Below are 13,188 nucleotides of genomic sequence, written 5' to 3'. Positions count from 1 at the left end.
AAATCAAAATACACACAGGAAAAAATGTCCATGGCAAAGGATGCTCTAGCAGAGCAAACAGATTGTATCTTAATCTAAATCCATTTGGTACTTTTAAGAACTGGCTGCACTAAGATCAGTGTCCTTCCCTACACCCAGCTATTGGACATGCGTATTGGAAGACATAATTAGGAATTTTAATAATTTTAAGTCATTCTTAAAGCAGGTACACAGCTGTGAGTGAAATAGCTCATAATTCTCAAATATAACTGCTGATAGCTTAGTATATTAATTCTAAAGTTTAAACTTTCTAACGGGCAGCCTCAGAGACACCGATGCCTCCTTTGAAGTATAGCCTGAGATATCAACCACAGCACAGCGATGTGCTTTTTCATAGACCGGCTAATTCAACAGATTTAAACATAGCAATTGACATTTCTAAGAACAGCAGTGTGATGCAATGAAATGTAACAATTAGACTACAAATGCTTCACTGATACGAGATACTACATCTGCAGCACAAACAGACAATCGAAGATACACTGTGAGCGATTTACTTACATCCCCTTAGTATTCATAGTATACTTAGTTTAATACGGATTACATATTTTGGAGGGTTTATGTTTTGTGCAAGCACATGAAACTCTACACGACAGTGCATGAATGTGTCAACCCCCACCTGCCAGACTTCCAGGTCTCTGCAGTGTAGCAGTAGCGTAGAGTTCGTGGGAGATCTTGTACTGGTCAGAAGCGTGATGAGCTGCCAGTCGTTTGGGAGACAGAGTTGCATAGCTCCCTATGCCTGAACTCATCTGCAGAGACGAGAGTTGCTGGATTGAATAGTTAAGAATACTGAGTGTGGCAGCCAAATATGTAACAGCGGGCATGGCTCGTGTTTCAGTTTGATTGGTGTGGATAAAAAGTTTTTGTACTGACATGTTTTTAAGTTTACATTGCCAAATTGGCTTTGTTCAAATGCAAAACATTTGGAAAAGGGTGTATAAATGCAAATGTCCAATCATTTTAGAGTCAAGGATGTAATTTACACAACAATCTAAATATATAACTAAAAATAATTGCCCTGCAGCTGCCCTGTGTTATTATTTGTGTGACCAAACATCTGGTAGAATGTAAATAATATAATAGTAACACCAGCCATATGGTTTTAATGCACTGTATAACTACACAGTGTCATAAAATTACACTTACAACAAATAACACAACTAACAATTACACATCTGTTCAATCGTTTAGAAAAACATAATCACTACTGTAGAATCAGTTAAACTGTAATGTAAATGTATAACAATAATATAATATGTACAAAATGGATACAATAACTAAATTCCTCCAAGCAATCTGTGATTACAGCCACTGTGAAAGAGGTGAGGAGAAAGCTAACACAGCTTTAACCTTATGTACATACAAACTGGATATGACACATTCCCACAATCAAAATAATAAGTATTTCTATGCATTAGTGTGAGACACCATTCAGTTATATAGCACTTGTCTAAAGTCCTTTCACTTTGCAGAAGTGAATTTATATTCCACTAAGTGCAGTTGCATTTGCATTTATTATAATATTGTATAACCCGTGGTAATTTTAATGGACTTTAAATGTATGCTTCACATAAAAATCTTCTCATTTTATAGTCTATTATCACAAAATACATTTCCTTTCTGTGTGTGTCCACATTGTATAACTGTTGAACGATCTACCTGGTGAAGAGGGGAAGATGTGGAGCTGGCCCCTCCCCCTCCTGCTGTGGAATTAGGTGGAGATGCCACCCTCAGGGGGGAACCGCCCCCTCCTGCTGTTGTCACAGCAACTGTGGTGCTGAAAGACAAATGAACAAAGTAGCATGATTTGTTTGCGCGCATATATATATATATATATATATATATATATATATATATATATTCAAATATTCAAACAACTGATTGCTCTTCATGTTTAAGAACAATCATTTGTCATGTGTCATGTACAGGATATGTTTTTATATGCTGGCATAAAGAAGCTGACAATCAACTTGCAAGACTTAAGTTTAACTTTTATATTCTTTTCTGTTTTTTTATTCTATTGCAAACCATCATCATGTGTTTAGCTTATTCTCAAGCTATTTTTCAAGCCTTTTCATTATTCTAATACGGACTGTATGTCAGTATTAGCAGCAGTATATGCTCTCTACCTGTATGATTTGGCCAATCGATTAGCAGGAGACTGTTTGGGAGAGGAGGAAGAAGAGGAAGGCAGCCGCTGAGTGGTAGCGTATCCTTGTGCATCAGAGGCTGATCCCAGACGTTGAAGTTTACTGGGGGAACCGGACCCTGAGCCTCCCCCTCCTGACAGAGGGGAACCCTGGGCAGGTAAGGTGGCACTGGAGTAGTAGATACCTTGGAAAAAAGTGGAGGGAAAACACCTTAATGAACATGTAAATGTTACAGAATGACAGAGAAATGTGATCAGCCTGATAATAATGATGTGAAATAGATTTAAAGTGGGTTTTAAAAAGCTGGAGATTTTCTGTGGCTGATAACTTGGTAATATGCCAAAAAAAAGATTTATAATAGCAAAACACTGGCACAAAGGTCAAAATTTAGATTTTATTTTAAGTGCATCAGTGACACTTTACTTAAAAAAGCTGTTTGCATATATACTGTATAATGCTTAGAATTTTAGATTGGACACATTCACAGACATTTGCCTGGATATGAGCACACTGGGTATCATTATCAGTGAGTGATCAATTTTAACAATTAAAAAAAAGACTAAGTGAGGATTTCATATAAATAACCCATAACTCTGACCCCAGATCAAGGATGCACTAATAATATAATAAAGCTATTCATACTGCACATTCTAAAAATATTCTCTTAGTATCATATTTTTGGTTTCTTGGTTCTTGGTCAATGTCTCCATATGTCATTTGACATATCAACTGTATGTCAGGCCTTGTCATATTATTACATGCAAAGAAATTGGAGATGTGATCAGGCTTACCTGACCCCGGCCCAGTTTGTGATTGTTGCTGCTGGGCTGCACGGCTTGATGTCACCTGAGGGGTTGTGAGGGGAGACAGAGCAACTGAAGATTAGCATGACAGGGAGGTGATTAGTTTGTGAGGGTAAACTTGAGAAGAGTTGAAGGGAGAGACGGAGTTAAGAAAATAAATGGGATGAAACGGAATAAAGAGTAGTGTTCATGAAAAAAAAACTTTTATGCACAATGAGATCAGTCGAGACTTTGAGGGTTTTTGAATGAACTTAGGGAGCGCTAGTAATGAAATCCCCACAGAACACAGAGGGATGACAAAAAAGACGCACAGAAGCCGACAACGAAGTCCTCTGAGCTCAGCTGACTGAAATCATTTCTTGTAAAGCCTTGTCGCACCATCTATTAAAGGTAGAAAAAGTTATGTAGTCAACTGTATAGTCATATTTTATTATCTACAATCCGTTATATTAAAATCCCGATGTTCACAAACAATTAACACAACTAAATCTATTATTATAAACTAGTTAATGTTTAACATCTATTTACAAGGCAATTTTTTAATGAGAACAGTGGACCTACAGCTTGGATGGCATTATGCAGTGAATTCCCAACAGATAAAGAAGGTATGTGAGTCAAAGACAGAATATGAAAAGCCTTTTTACTCCACAAAACAGGCTGGTATATCCATATATATTCCCCTTATTCTCCCGAGACTGTAAAGGGAGCATATGTCAGACCTTGCTGAGCCTTATATAGCCTTGTGTGTAAGTTTGAGCTGTAAAGGTGATTCAGATCCATTATTACTAGACTGACACGGCTTCAGATGTAGAAAGCCATATTATGCAATCATACAGTTACTGAGTCACTTCGGAGGATTCTCAGTACTGTCTATACAGTAGTTTGGCTCAAACAATCTTAGTAACTGAGTAATATATAGATGCATATCTGAAAAGAGAGATACAAAATGTATATAAATATATATTTACATTTAAATGAAAATGCATTACTTGACATTAATGTATTCTGCTAGTCCTTAGAATATTTACTTTGTCTGTTATATTTTACTGAACAGCAAAAATAGACTAAAATGCATGCAGTTAACACATGTTACACATTATGAAGCGCCTTGAGGCGACTTATGTTGTGATTTGGCGCTATATAAATAAAATTGAATTGAATTTAATTGAATGTTCTGATCATTTGATAACCAGTAGCTCACAATAGCTGAACACACTCTGGAGCTGTGTTTGTATTGAGTTGTGCTGTTTGTATTTGCAGCTGCAAAATTGTGCAGAGAAACAAAACAAAACAAACAAAAAAAGCCCACTTGCTTTCTCAGCATATCTACCACAAATAAATGTAGCAGCATGCACCTGCATGCAATCTCCCTTTTGTTTCCAGTGGCTGTCTGGGTCTCTGGTTATTTTCCTGCTTTGTGATAAGGGCGTGTATCTATTGAGGACAATGCAAGGTTTGAAAAGGGGTTGTGAAATTTACAGTATAATTTGCTGGGGGGGATCTTAGAAAAAAAATACCTGATGCACAGTTTATGGAAGAAAACAGGCAGGAAAGCAAGCAGGTGACACACAAAGAGTGAAAGAACGTATAATTGGTAAAATGAGGATTGCACTCTGCAGTAGTTTGTATCAACATGTGTCTTTCTACATATTACTGGATAAATATGGAATGCCATGGGGCTGGCAGGATGGAGCAGTTGTTCCTGCAGCTCCATCCTCTTCCTAAAAATAACATTTTTAGGAGTTGCAGATTTGCTATTTAAACTTAGTAGAAGAGTTGTGCACAGTTGTGCAAGTGGTCAAAATGGGTCTTCCAGTGATTCAAATGTAGAGTGCTGGAGCACTGGAACTCCGACAAGCTCACAGGACTTCACAGGGAGTCAACCTACAGCACCCAAATCCAAATCTGATATGAATTCTAATAGATGGGGCTGAAAAATTTCCCCCCATCTAATATATATTAACTCCTTTTAAAACACAGAATATTTGTTCTTCATCATGGAAATAATGTTTTTTTCTAAAGAAAACTTGATATTGTGGCAGGCAGGAAAGTAAGCAGGTGACACACAGAGTGAAAGAACATATAATTAACATTTGTAAATAACTTAACAAATGTCTCTAAAATTGAAGATTTCATGGTTTAAATAAATATATGAATCAAATGTTGTGTTTATTTGTAAATATTAAAGAATATTGAATTCTAACACTGTAGTTGATGTATGTGATCTAAATATTTTGTACCTCTAAAGCTTTCCAAGGATGAATTACTAAAAGTACTGTAGAGGTCCTTTGTGTTAGTTTAGCAGATTATGAAATCTTGAATGACTTAAAGCTTATGAGACGAAGGGAAGAGCTTCTGTTAATGGTGGCTAATAGACTGTGTTCAACACTACAGATGTGCTACAATGATCAAGACACAAAGTGAGGCCTGAAAAGTGTAGGAATGAGTAAATAAATCAATGGGTGAATAAATAATGAGTAAAAGATGAATTGTTGGCTGAGGTAACAAACAGATAGAAAGCCTGACACACACTGCGAGGGAGAGCACTTTCTCGATCTCACTCCGTGTCATCTTGCAGTGCTGCTCTTTCTCTCCTCCAGTAAAACATTGGGATGTTTGAGGTGCCATGTATCCATGAATTATTAAAATCTGGCCTCTCAGGGTTATAAATATCCTACAAAAAGAGCAGCAACATGCTAGACCTTTTACTTTCTCTCCCTCCTTCAGATAGTCACCATGCATCCACGTAAAGGAATGCAGCCCCCGCGTGCACACACACATACCCAAGCGCACACGAATGGAAGAAGATCAACAAAAACATACATGTACTACCCATGCATGCAAGCTGCACCTGCCTATCTAGCAGCACTGGCATGCATAAAGCTATTCATGAGCAGCAAGCTCTGTTGACAGCACTAGCCCCATTACACTGACAAGCCAAAAACATCAGAGGGGAGGATACACACACAGAGAGATACACACTCGCTCACATGGACAGAGATGGTGAGCAGAGAGGACAGGGAAGGAAGATGAGAGGAGGGGAAAAGAGGACAAGGAACACTGTAGAAAGAGTAAACATTCCTTTTTCCTAATCTGTCCATCCTTCTATATCCCAGCCTATCAGTGTTTCTCTCTGTCTTTTCCTCCTGTTTCTTATTTATTAAGGCAAGGCATCTAAGCTTTATCTGAAACTAGCTTTGGTGTGACTGCAGGGGATGTGAATAAATATATTTACAAAAAACACTTCCTACATCATTTTCTTTCAAAAGACACATGAACATAAAATAACAAACCACAGAAATGCACGTGCAAACTGACAGAGGAGAAAGCAGATACCAATTTACCTTTAGTACAAAATTCTGCCCAAAGACTCAGAAACATACCAAAAGCCATTCACGACAAAGTATGACTATTGTCAAATAATTATCTAGTTTAAAACGATTCATTTAAACTATTTGATCTCATTTTGTATTCATAATTATCTGTCATAAATGGAAGATTTATACCAGACGCTGGCTGCTTCACTGATTAAGCAGATCAGTGGGTTTCTGTTTCATACAACATGTGTGTGTGTGTGTGCGTGTGTGTTTGCAGTAATACTTAATACTGATATGTTAAGAATATGGAAATTCAAAATAATTGGCAGCTGCAGGCTAGAAAGTAATTTGATAGATTTTCTCTCTATCAGCACACTGCTGTGGTTAATGTCTTTGTATCCATGTAGCTTTATTTTAAGTCTTTATAAACAAGACACTTGCAGAGATTTCTCTGTGTGTATTTAATTGTACCCCAATTTGGGTCTGTGAGCATCTCATAACCTGTTTTCTTCTAAACAACTTGCCTATGTCTATCATCACCTTCACACTAGAGACAAAATGCAATGGGCAGCTTGAAAAGGCAGAACTGGACTAAAGCACTTCAGCGGGGCTAATGAAATAGGATTCTGTACAAATATGCACTTCTACCCTGATCAAATAGACTCAGTTATGGTGTCAAACAAATTCACATTTGCTAAGAGCACTGAGAGCCAGAGTTACATGTAGCTGGATAAGCGCTATGCAACACAGTGCCTAAAAAAAGCCAGTAGAGGAAAATGAAGGGCAATGTTCGCAGAGTCTCTGAAAGAAAAAATCAGAGCGACAAGAAATCCGAAGACCAGCATCTCTCAACACTATAAGTACTTACAAGTTTGCATAAGCAAATGGTTTTAATGCAGCTTTACTAATAAACTGAGGAAAACGCACTTCAAATTAGTCACCGTCCGAGCCAAAATCCATACTAAAATGTTGTGACCACCAGCCTCCTAGACAAATGGAAAGTTTCTCACAACACACATTGTGGTTTGCACAGATAGCCAGTGACAGAATTGCTCTCGGTTTTGTTCTCATGAACACTTATACGCTCAATATTCTCTTTGTTCGGAAGTATTTCCCACCTGGTTGTAGCTGTGCACAGCTCCTCCAACTTGCCCGCTGCGCTGAGGAGTTGCTGCAGAGATGCTGTCGCTTAGGGCGAGGGTCTGGTTGCTATGGTAGCTGGCAGAGTACTGGAGCGAAGCCTCCGGGGTGGAGTTGAGCTGCAAGGAACTCTGGGAAAGAAGAGCCGGTCCTACCAATTGAGACAGAGGTGGCGTATGGTTGTATAGAAAGGGGGTTGAGTTGAGTTTGTGACAGAGCAAGTGAGAGCGTGAGAGAGACAGATTAAGAGTGAGTAAGAGAGGGGGTGTGAAATAGGGAAAAGAGAGAGAGAGAGAGCAAGCAGCAATTTAGAGCAGATAGTGCAGCAGTGCAGCACTCCGTGAGTTGGAGATAGCATACATAATTTATTAGCAGAGGAAGACCGAAACAGAGGAACAGAAAGAACTGGAGGAGAAGGAGGAGGAGCAGGGAGATAGAGAGGATGAGAAGAGGAGGAGGAGGGCTGAAAAGAAAAAAGTTGTAATAGACGGAACACCTTGTTGGCTTAAAAAAAACTTTACTCAAGGCGGACCATGATGGTCTGGTCTGGAATTAATTAGAAACATTATTTTATTTTTCCAGTAGTTAGCTGAGCTTTGAAAAACAATGAAATTTGGCTTCAAACACCTAAAATGCCAAACCATCTTCCAAAGGGTTAGAACAAAAGACTATGTCGACCACAATGACTTTTGTTACACGCACACAAATTCACCGTCTGCTTCAGAGCATCACTACTTCAACCACCTGATGAAGTCGCTGCTGTGTCATCAGATAATAATCCCTTCTCTTTGATTCCGATGCTGTGCACATAAAGCTGATATTGATCCAAGCTAAGAACATCATAAGACAGTTTTTTAGATGGACTATCTTCTTAAATGTCTATGAAATGATGTGGTGAACCAAAAGCAGTGGTTACAAGCCACAAGCCAGTCGGCGGTGAGTGCGTAGTAATGTAGGTTTTCCATATATGTGTTTACGTGTGCTCTATTAAGAAGTAATTAGTTTCCTCACATTTTCATGATATGGCAAATAAATAATTCATAACATGTATGTTGCCACTGTAGGTTAGAGATGCCAGACATTGCTTAGTTGCTGCTTAGTTGATCTGCATCTGTGCCCGAGCTGGTAGAGGTAATATTTAACAAATTTTTTAATGCAAATAAATATCCAGTATGCACACTAATACTGTATCTTAGTGTATATAAACATATCCAATCTTTTAAAAAAAAAAACAGCCCCATTGAACCAGCATATACATCCCATCAAAATATAGAAGTAAGTAAAGATTCTGATGAACAGGGTTAAAGAATGTGGGGATTTCTTTCTGTTTCTCTCTCCCAATTTCAAAAGTTGAACCATCATGGATATGTCCTAATAAAGCCTACAATAAGTGTTTTCCCCTGAGCTTACTGACTCGTTAGTTTCTTTTCTCACTTTAAAGAACAATGGCCCGTTATTATTCTTCTCCTATATCTATTTGCTTGCTCACTCCATCTCTCTTGCTCGCTCTCTTCTCCCTGAATCCTTCCCTCCCTGTGAGCCTCTGTGCTGTGAACCAAGATCAACTCCTCTGCTTCTCGCCTTCACAAAAGACTTGCCTTTTCTCATCTTGATTCATCCCTCGCTTTTTATGAATTATTAAACAGCACTTTGTGTTACGCAGTTTGAGTGGGAGCTCCCAAACTCATCATCCCTCAGCCTTGGTGTTTGTTACATCGTGTGTGTTACGTGACAAAAAAATGCATATGGTTGTTTCTATGTTCAAACATGTGTTGCGAAATTTGTTTTTGCTGGATGGTCAGAAAATAGCAAAGTTGACTGATTATGAAGTAGCTAATAAGGGTTTATTAAGGGCGTGGTATGCTTGCACACATGTGACATTAAATGCGCAAATGCCTAATACGAGTGAGTGTATAGTAGCACATGCATGTGTGAGTAACAGTGGGTAAAATGAAAAACACTGGTTGTAGGGTTCTAAATTCTTTTGTGTCAGTATTGACTCTCGTCTCTGTTTTGATATGGAAATGTAAGTTCGACTCTTCTGATATGAATATTTCAAATGCTCAGTCAAATTATGAGCATCGTATTCTTACTGCAGTCTATGAAATACTCACTCATGCACACCTGACATACACACAAAAGGGTCATTAAAGATTTTAGGAATGCTGGATTTAAAATCGCAATAAAAACCTGAACATTACTTTTTTTAAAAAAAAAGAATTAGTGCGTCTGTGTACAGTTACTTATGAGTTGTGTTGCTCTGTGCTGACACTTATGTTCACCGACAAAAAGCCTGTTTAGTAGAACCTTCTGGTGAAGACAGCGACATTTCACTACAGTATGTATTTACTGCTTAGCTATTTGCAGCACTCTTTTTTGGGAAAGAATCACACACACCTATTGAAAGATATCCACAGCCACGTTGTTAAGCTTGTGGTAGAAGCCCATTTGCAAAATGGGAAAAACAGCTGGATGTGGGACACCCATAACAAGAGTGCTCACAATGAGAGAGCCATCTATTTGGACAGGGACTTGGGCGGTGCAAAAACAGTAAGGATCTAATGATCTGGCACGTCTTGTAGCTGTTCGGCATATGCTTAAACAGATAATCCATATCATATTAAAGCAAACCAGCAATTATAGTAAATATACCAAAAATAGCTTATCATGTCCAACTTTTGGTCAGACATGCCTCTTTGTGTGGATGCGTGTGTGTGTGCAAAACATTACATCGTTGTTCCACACTACCTAGCCCACTCTATCAGTTCCAGAAACCACATGCACTGCAAGATGTAACATGTAAGCTGACACACAGAAATTCACTGTGTATCACCCCTCACAGTGTGAGTTCTAAAATGCCATCCATTACTACAATATCAACTATCAAAAAGGTCAGCAGGCAATAAGTGAAATGGGAATGCAGTGTTCCAAAACCAATGACCTGCAAAGAAAATGCCAAGCACATTTAGCATGACCTTATACACGGGCTGCCTCTCAATCATTGTTGGAATTTCTTTATCAGAATCCAAGGTCCACAGAGCAATATGCTGCGTGTGTTCCTTAAATTCACTTAAAACGATTTGCTTTAGAGCAAATAATCAATGAGGATCTCAAAAATCTGGAATAAAGCTCAAGCTGTTTGCTGTGAGCAGAGGTCAGAGCTGTAATCATAGCAAAAATTAAATCTTAACAATAGGATTTGTGGCAATTATTCCACTTATCCAATGGGTGAGGGATAATTTTCCTCCTTTAATAAACAACAGTTAACAAACATTGGCTACCATTATGCTCACATATTTAAAGTAACTACTGCTGCACTCTGTGAAGACTATCGCCACTTTTTAAGCACTGACTGTACAAACCAATTAAATGTGTTGTTTGGAAACAGTAACATGAATTTTGGTTTTGTGGCTTGAAGTGCCTGTTCAAATTTTTAAAAATAAATATGTGTGTAATATGTGGGTAATATGAAAAATTGAACCTGAAATGATATTTTTTATGCATTTTTATACTCTTAGACTGAAATATTTTGTTTGAGTGGCATTTCTGCTAGAGTTGACTCTTGACTATAGCATAAAATAGACTAAAATAAGTATAATTTAAACAGACACCAAATATTTGAAACTATTTCCCCCTCACACACATGCACACATACACACACGATAATAGTGGCAAGTATACTTACGTTCTCCACTGTCTAGTATTCCTGATTCCTGAAGGGAGCGAATGCAGGAATCCACCAACTCCAGACCTGTTGTCAACTCATCCTCAATATCTTTCTGTCCATCAGCTGTGGGAGAGAAAAATGATGAGGGGCACATACAGGCGCAAAGACTGTGAGAAAGAGAGAGGTACGGGAAAGAGAGTATGAGGCAGAGAGATGAGATCTTTCTGGGCAGTAACCCCAATCCTTTCCTCTCACAGTGTGTAAAGCCTTACGCATTGTGACTTGGTTATGAGCCGTGGGACATTTTGATTATATGCTGGTAAAGGGCCCTGATAAGTCTGCCCTGGGAGCTGCTTAGCTGGAAATGAAGTTGCTGTTATAAAAGTGAATTTGATGCACTGGTAAGTATGTGTAAGTGCATTTGGGAATATGTATGTTGTGTGCAGTGAAAATGTTTGATTTTATTTATTTATGTTTTTTAAACATATGGGGTAACACTGTTCTCCCGGGCTAGCTGTGGATTAAAAAGGTGATACATGTTTGCAGGTGTGACTTCACAGATCGTCGGGATCCTGCAATAATCTATTTAGCTATCACAACTACCAAATCTCAATGATTTTGACTATGGCATACATGATTCCTCTAAAAACTAACACACAACAAGTTTCATGCATGTCTGAGACGTTAAAGTCAAAGTCACATTTAATTATATAGCACATTTAAAACAACAACTGCTGACCAAAGTGCTGTACATTTAAAATAATCAAAAGAGATTAAAACAGTAAATGAGGGTGACATAATTTAAGAAAAGAAGCATAAAATGGGAAGAAATAAGGAAAAAATAACGTAATAATGAATTACCTTGAGAGTTCCAGCGAAATTGCTCATCTGAAGAACTGCAAGAGAAAGGATGTGGTTACCACGACGAATAAAAAGTAAAGTTTTAGTTAAGAGTAGATTCTTAAATGGCTTTTTCAATAAATCCTCCATATCACTGTGATGAGTGATGACAAGAAAAAAAAAACATGAGATGAGAAGCGCCACAGGTCACTTTAGCTCAACCTTAGACTCACCGTTCATTTGCACTGAACAGAGAATCTCTTTATTAAAGATGTGTCCCATTGTCCTACCCTCTTAGTGTATTTAGTCTGCGTTCCTATGTTTTACCTCTCTTAAGCCAAAATGATACCAGTGTCAGTTCTGTTTCTGTTCCTTTTGAGAAGAAGCTCACATTTTACCAACTTTTAAAAATGCAACACATAGAGGGAGGAAATTAGAACAGAAAGAGTTTTGGTGGACAAAGTTTATGGGCTGAGAAGTGAATCATCAGCTTTTTCTCTTTTTTTTGGTAAATTTTAGTAGGAGAACAAAAACCAACTCTAGACAGCTTGTGTGTTGATGTCAAATTGTCTTTGTTTCTTCTTTTATTTTTCATCATAGCCTTGTTTGTCTGGAACCTAGCGTTTGCTATTTCTTGTTGGATTTATTTGTGTGTTATGGTTTGATCTCATGTGTACTGAAGCTTTTACTGAAATAATCTACTTTTTAAAACTTATCCTTAAGTCACACTTTGAGTTCTGCATTGATTGGTTCACTCTTTATTTCCAGATGGTGTTTTAGGTAGACATACAATGAAATAATAATTATTGCTATATTTAATTTCAGTTTTTGTGTTTGCTTGTGAAGGAAGAGGGCCACTTCCCCCTGCCTCTACTCACTGTTATTGCTTGCTCAAAGGAAATTGTTGGATTTATATTGGAAGGTATTGCGATGTGAAGTGCTGTGAGATGACAGTTGTTGTGAATTGATTGATAAAAACCTAAAATAAAGTTCATGAACACACAAACACACCCACACACAAACATTTGCACATGTACAAACTACAGGCAAGACTTTTTTTCTATACTCCTGATGAATGTCAATGGATGGCTGATTAATGGGAGGCTGAACAGAGGTAAAAACAGAACAGAAGAGCAAAAAAGAAACTTAGAGACGAGTATTGAGCCACCTTCTTTGTGATCAATACAGAATCAGACAGACTAGCTGATAGCTATAGACGCTTCCATCTA

General features: G+C 38.0%; 1 protein-coding gene across 4 annotated transcripts in view; it reads right to left on the bottom strand.

Annotated features, from left to right (window-relative positions):
- ctnnd2a (catenin (cadherin-associated protein), delta 2a) overlaps positions 1-13,188 on the bottom strand; it is a 283,916-nt gene that overhangs the window by 150,247 nt on the left and 120,481 nt on the right. For all 4 annotated transcript variants that reach the window (XM_086305983.1, XM_086305978.1, XM_086305982.1 and 1 more), the window contains exons 4-10: positions 11,981-12,015; positions 11,138-11,242; positions 7,431-7,603; positions 2,984-3,038; positions 2,172-2,376; positions 1,702-1,819; positions 659-791 (exon numbers count right to left, since the gene is read on the bottom strand). In XM_086305983.1, coding sequence (XP_086162109.1) covers positions 659-791; positions 1,702-1,819; positions 2,172-2,376; positions 2,984-3,038; positions 7,431-7,603; positions 11,138-11,242; positions 11,981-12,015 — 824 coding nt within the window. The remainder of the gene's footprint in view (positions 1-658; positions 792-1,701; positions 1,820-2,171; positions 2,377-2,983; positions 3,039-7,430; positions 7,604-11,137; positions 11,243-11,980; positions 12,016-13,188) is intronic.

This window comes from Aulonocara sp. 'chitande type north' Nkhata Bay, linkage group LG9, assembly GCF_057382095.1.
Source record: "Aulonocara sp. 'chitande type north' Nkhata Bay isolate Kocher_YH1m ecotype deep benthic linkage group LG9, A_spYH_male_GT1.1, whole genome shotgun sequence".
In the NCBI taxonomy this organism is placed as follows: domain Eukaryota; kingdom Metazoa; phylum Chordata; class Actinopteri; order Cichliformes; family Cichlidae; genus Aulonocara; species Aulonocara sp. 'chitande type north' Nkhata Bay.
Note: the sequence above shows the minus strand (reverse complement) of the source record. Positions and strands in the feature narration are given on the sequence as shown.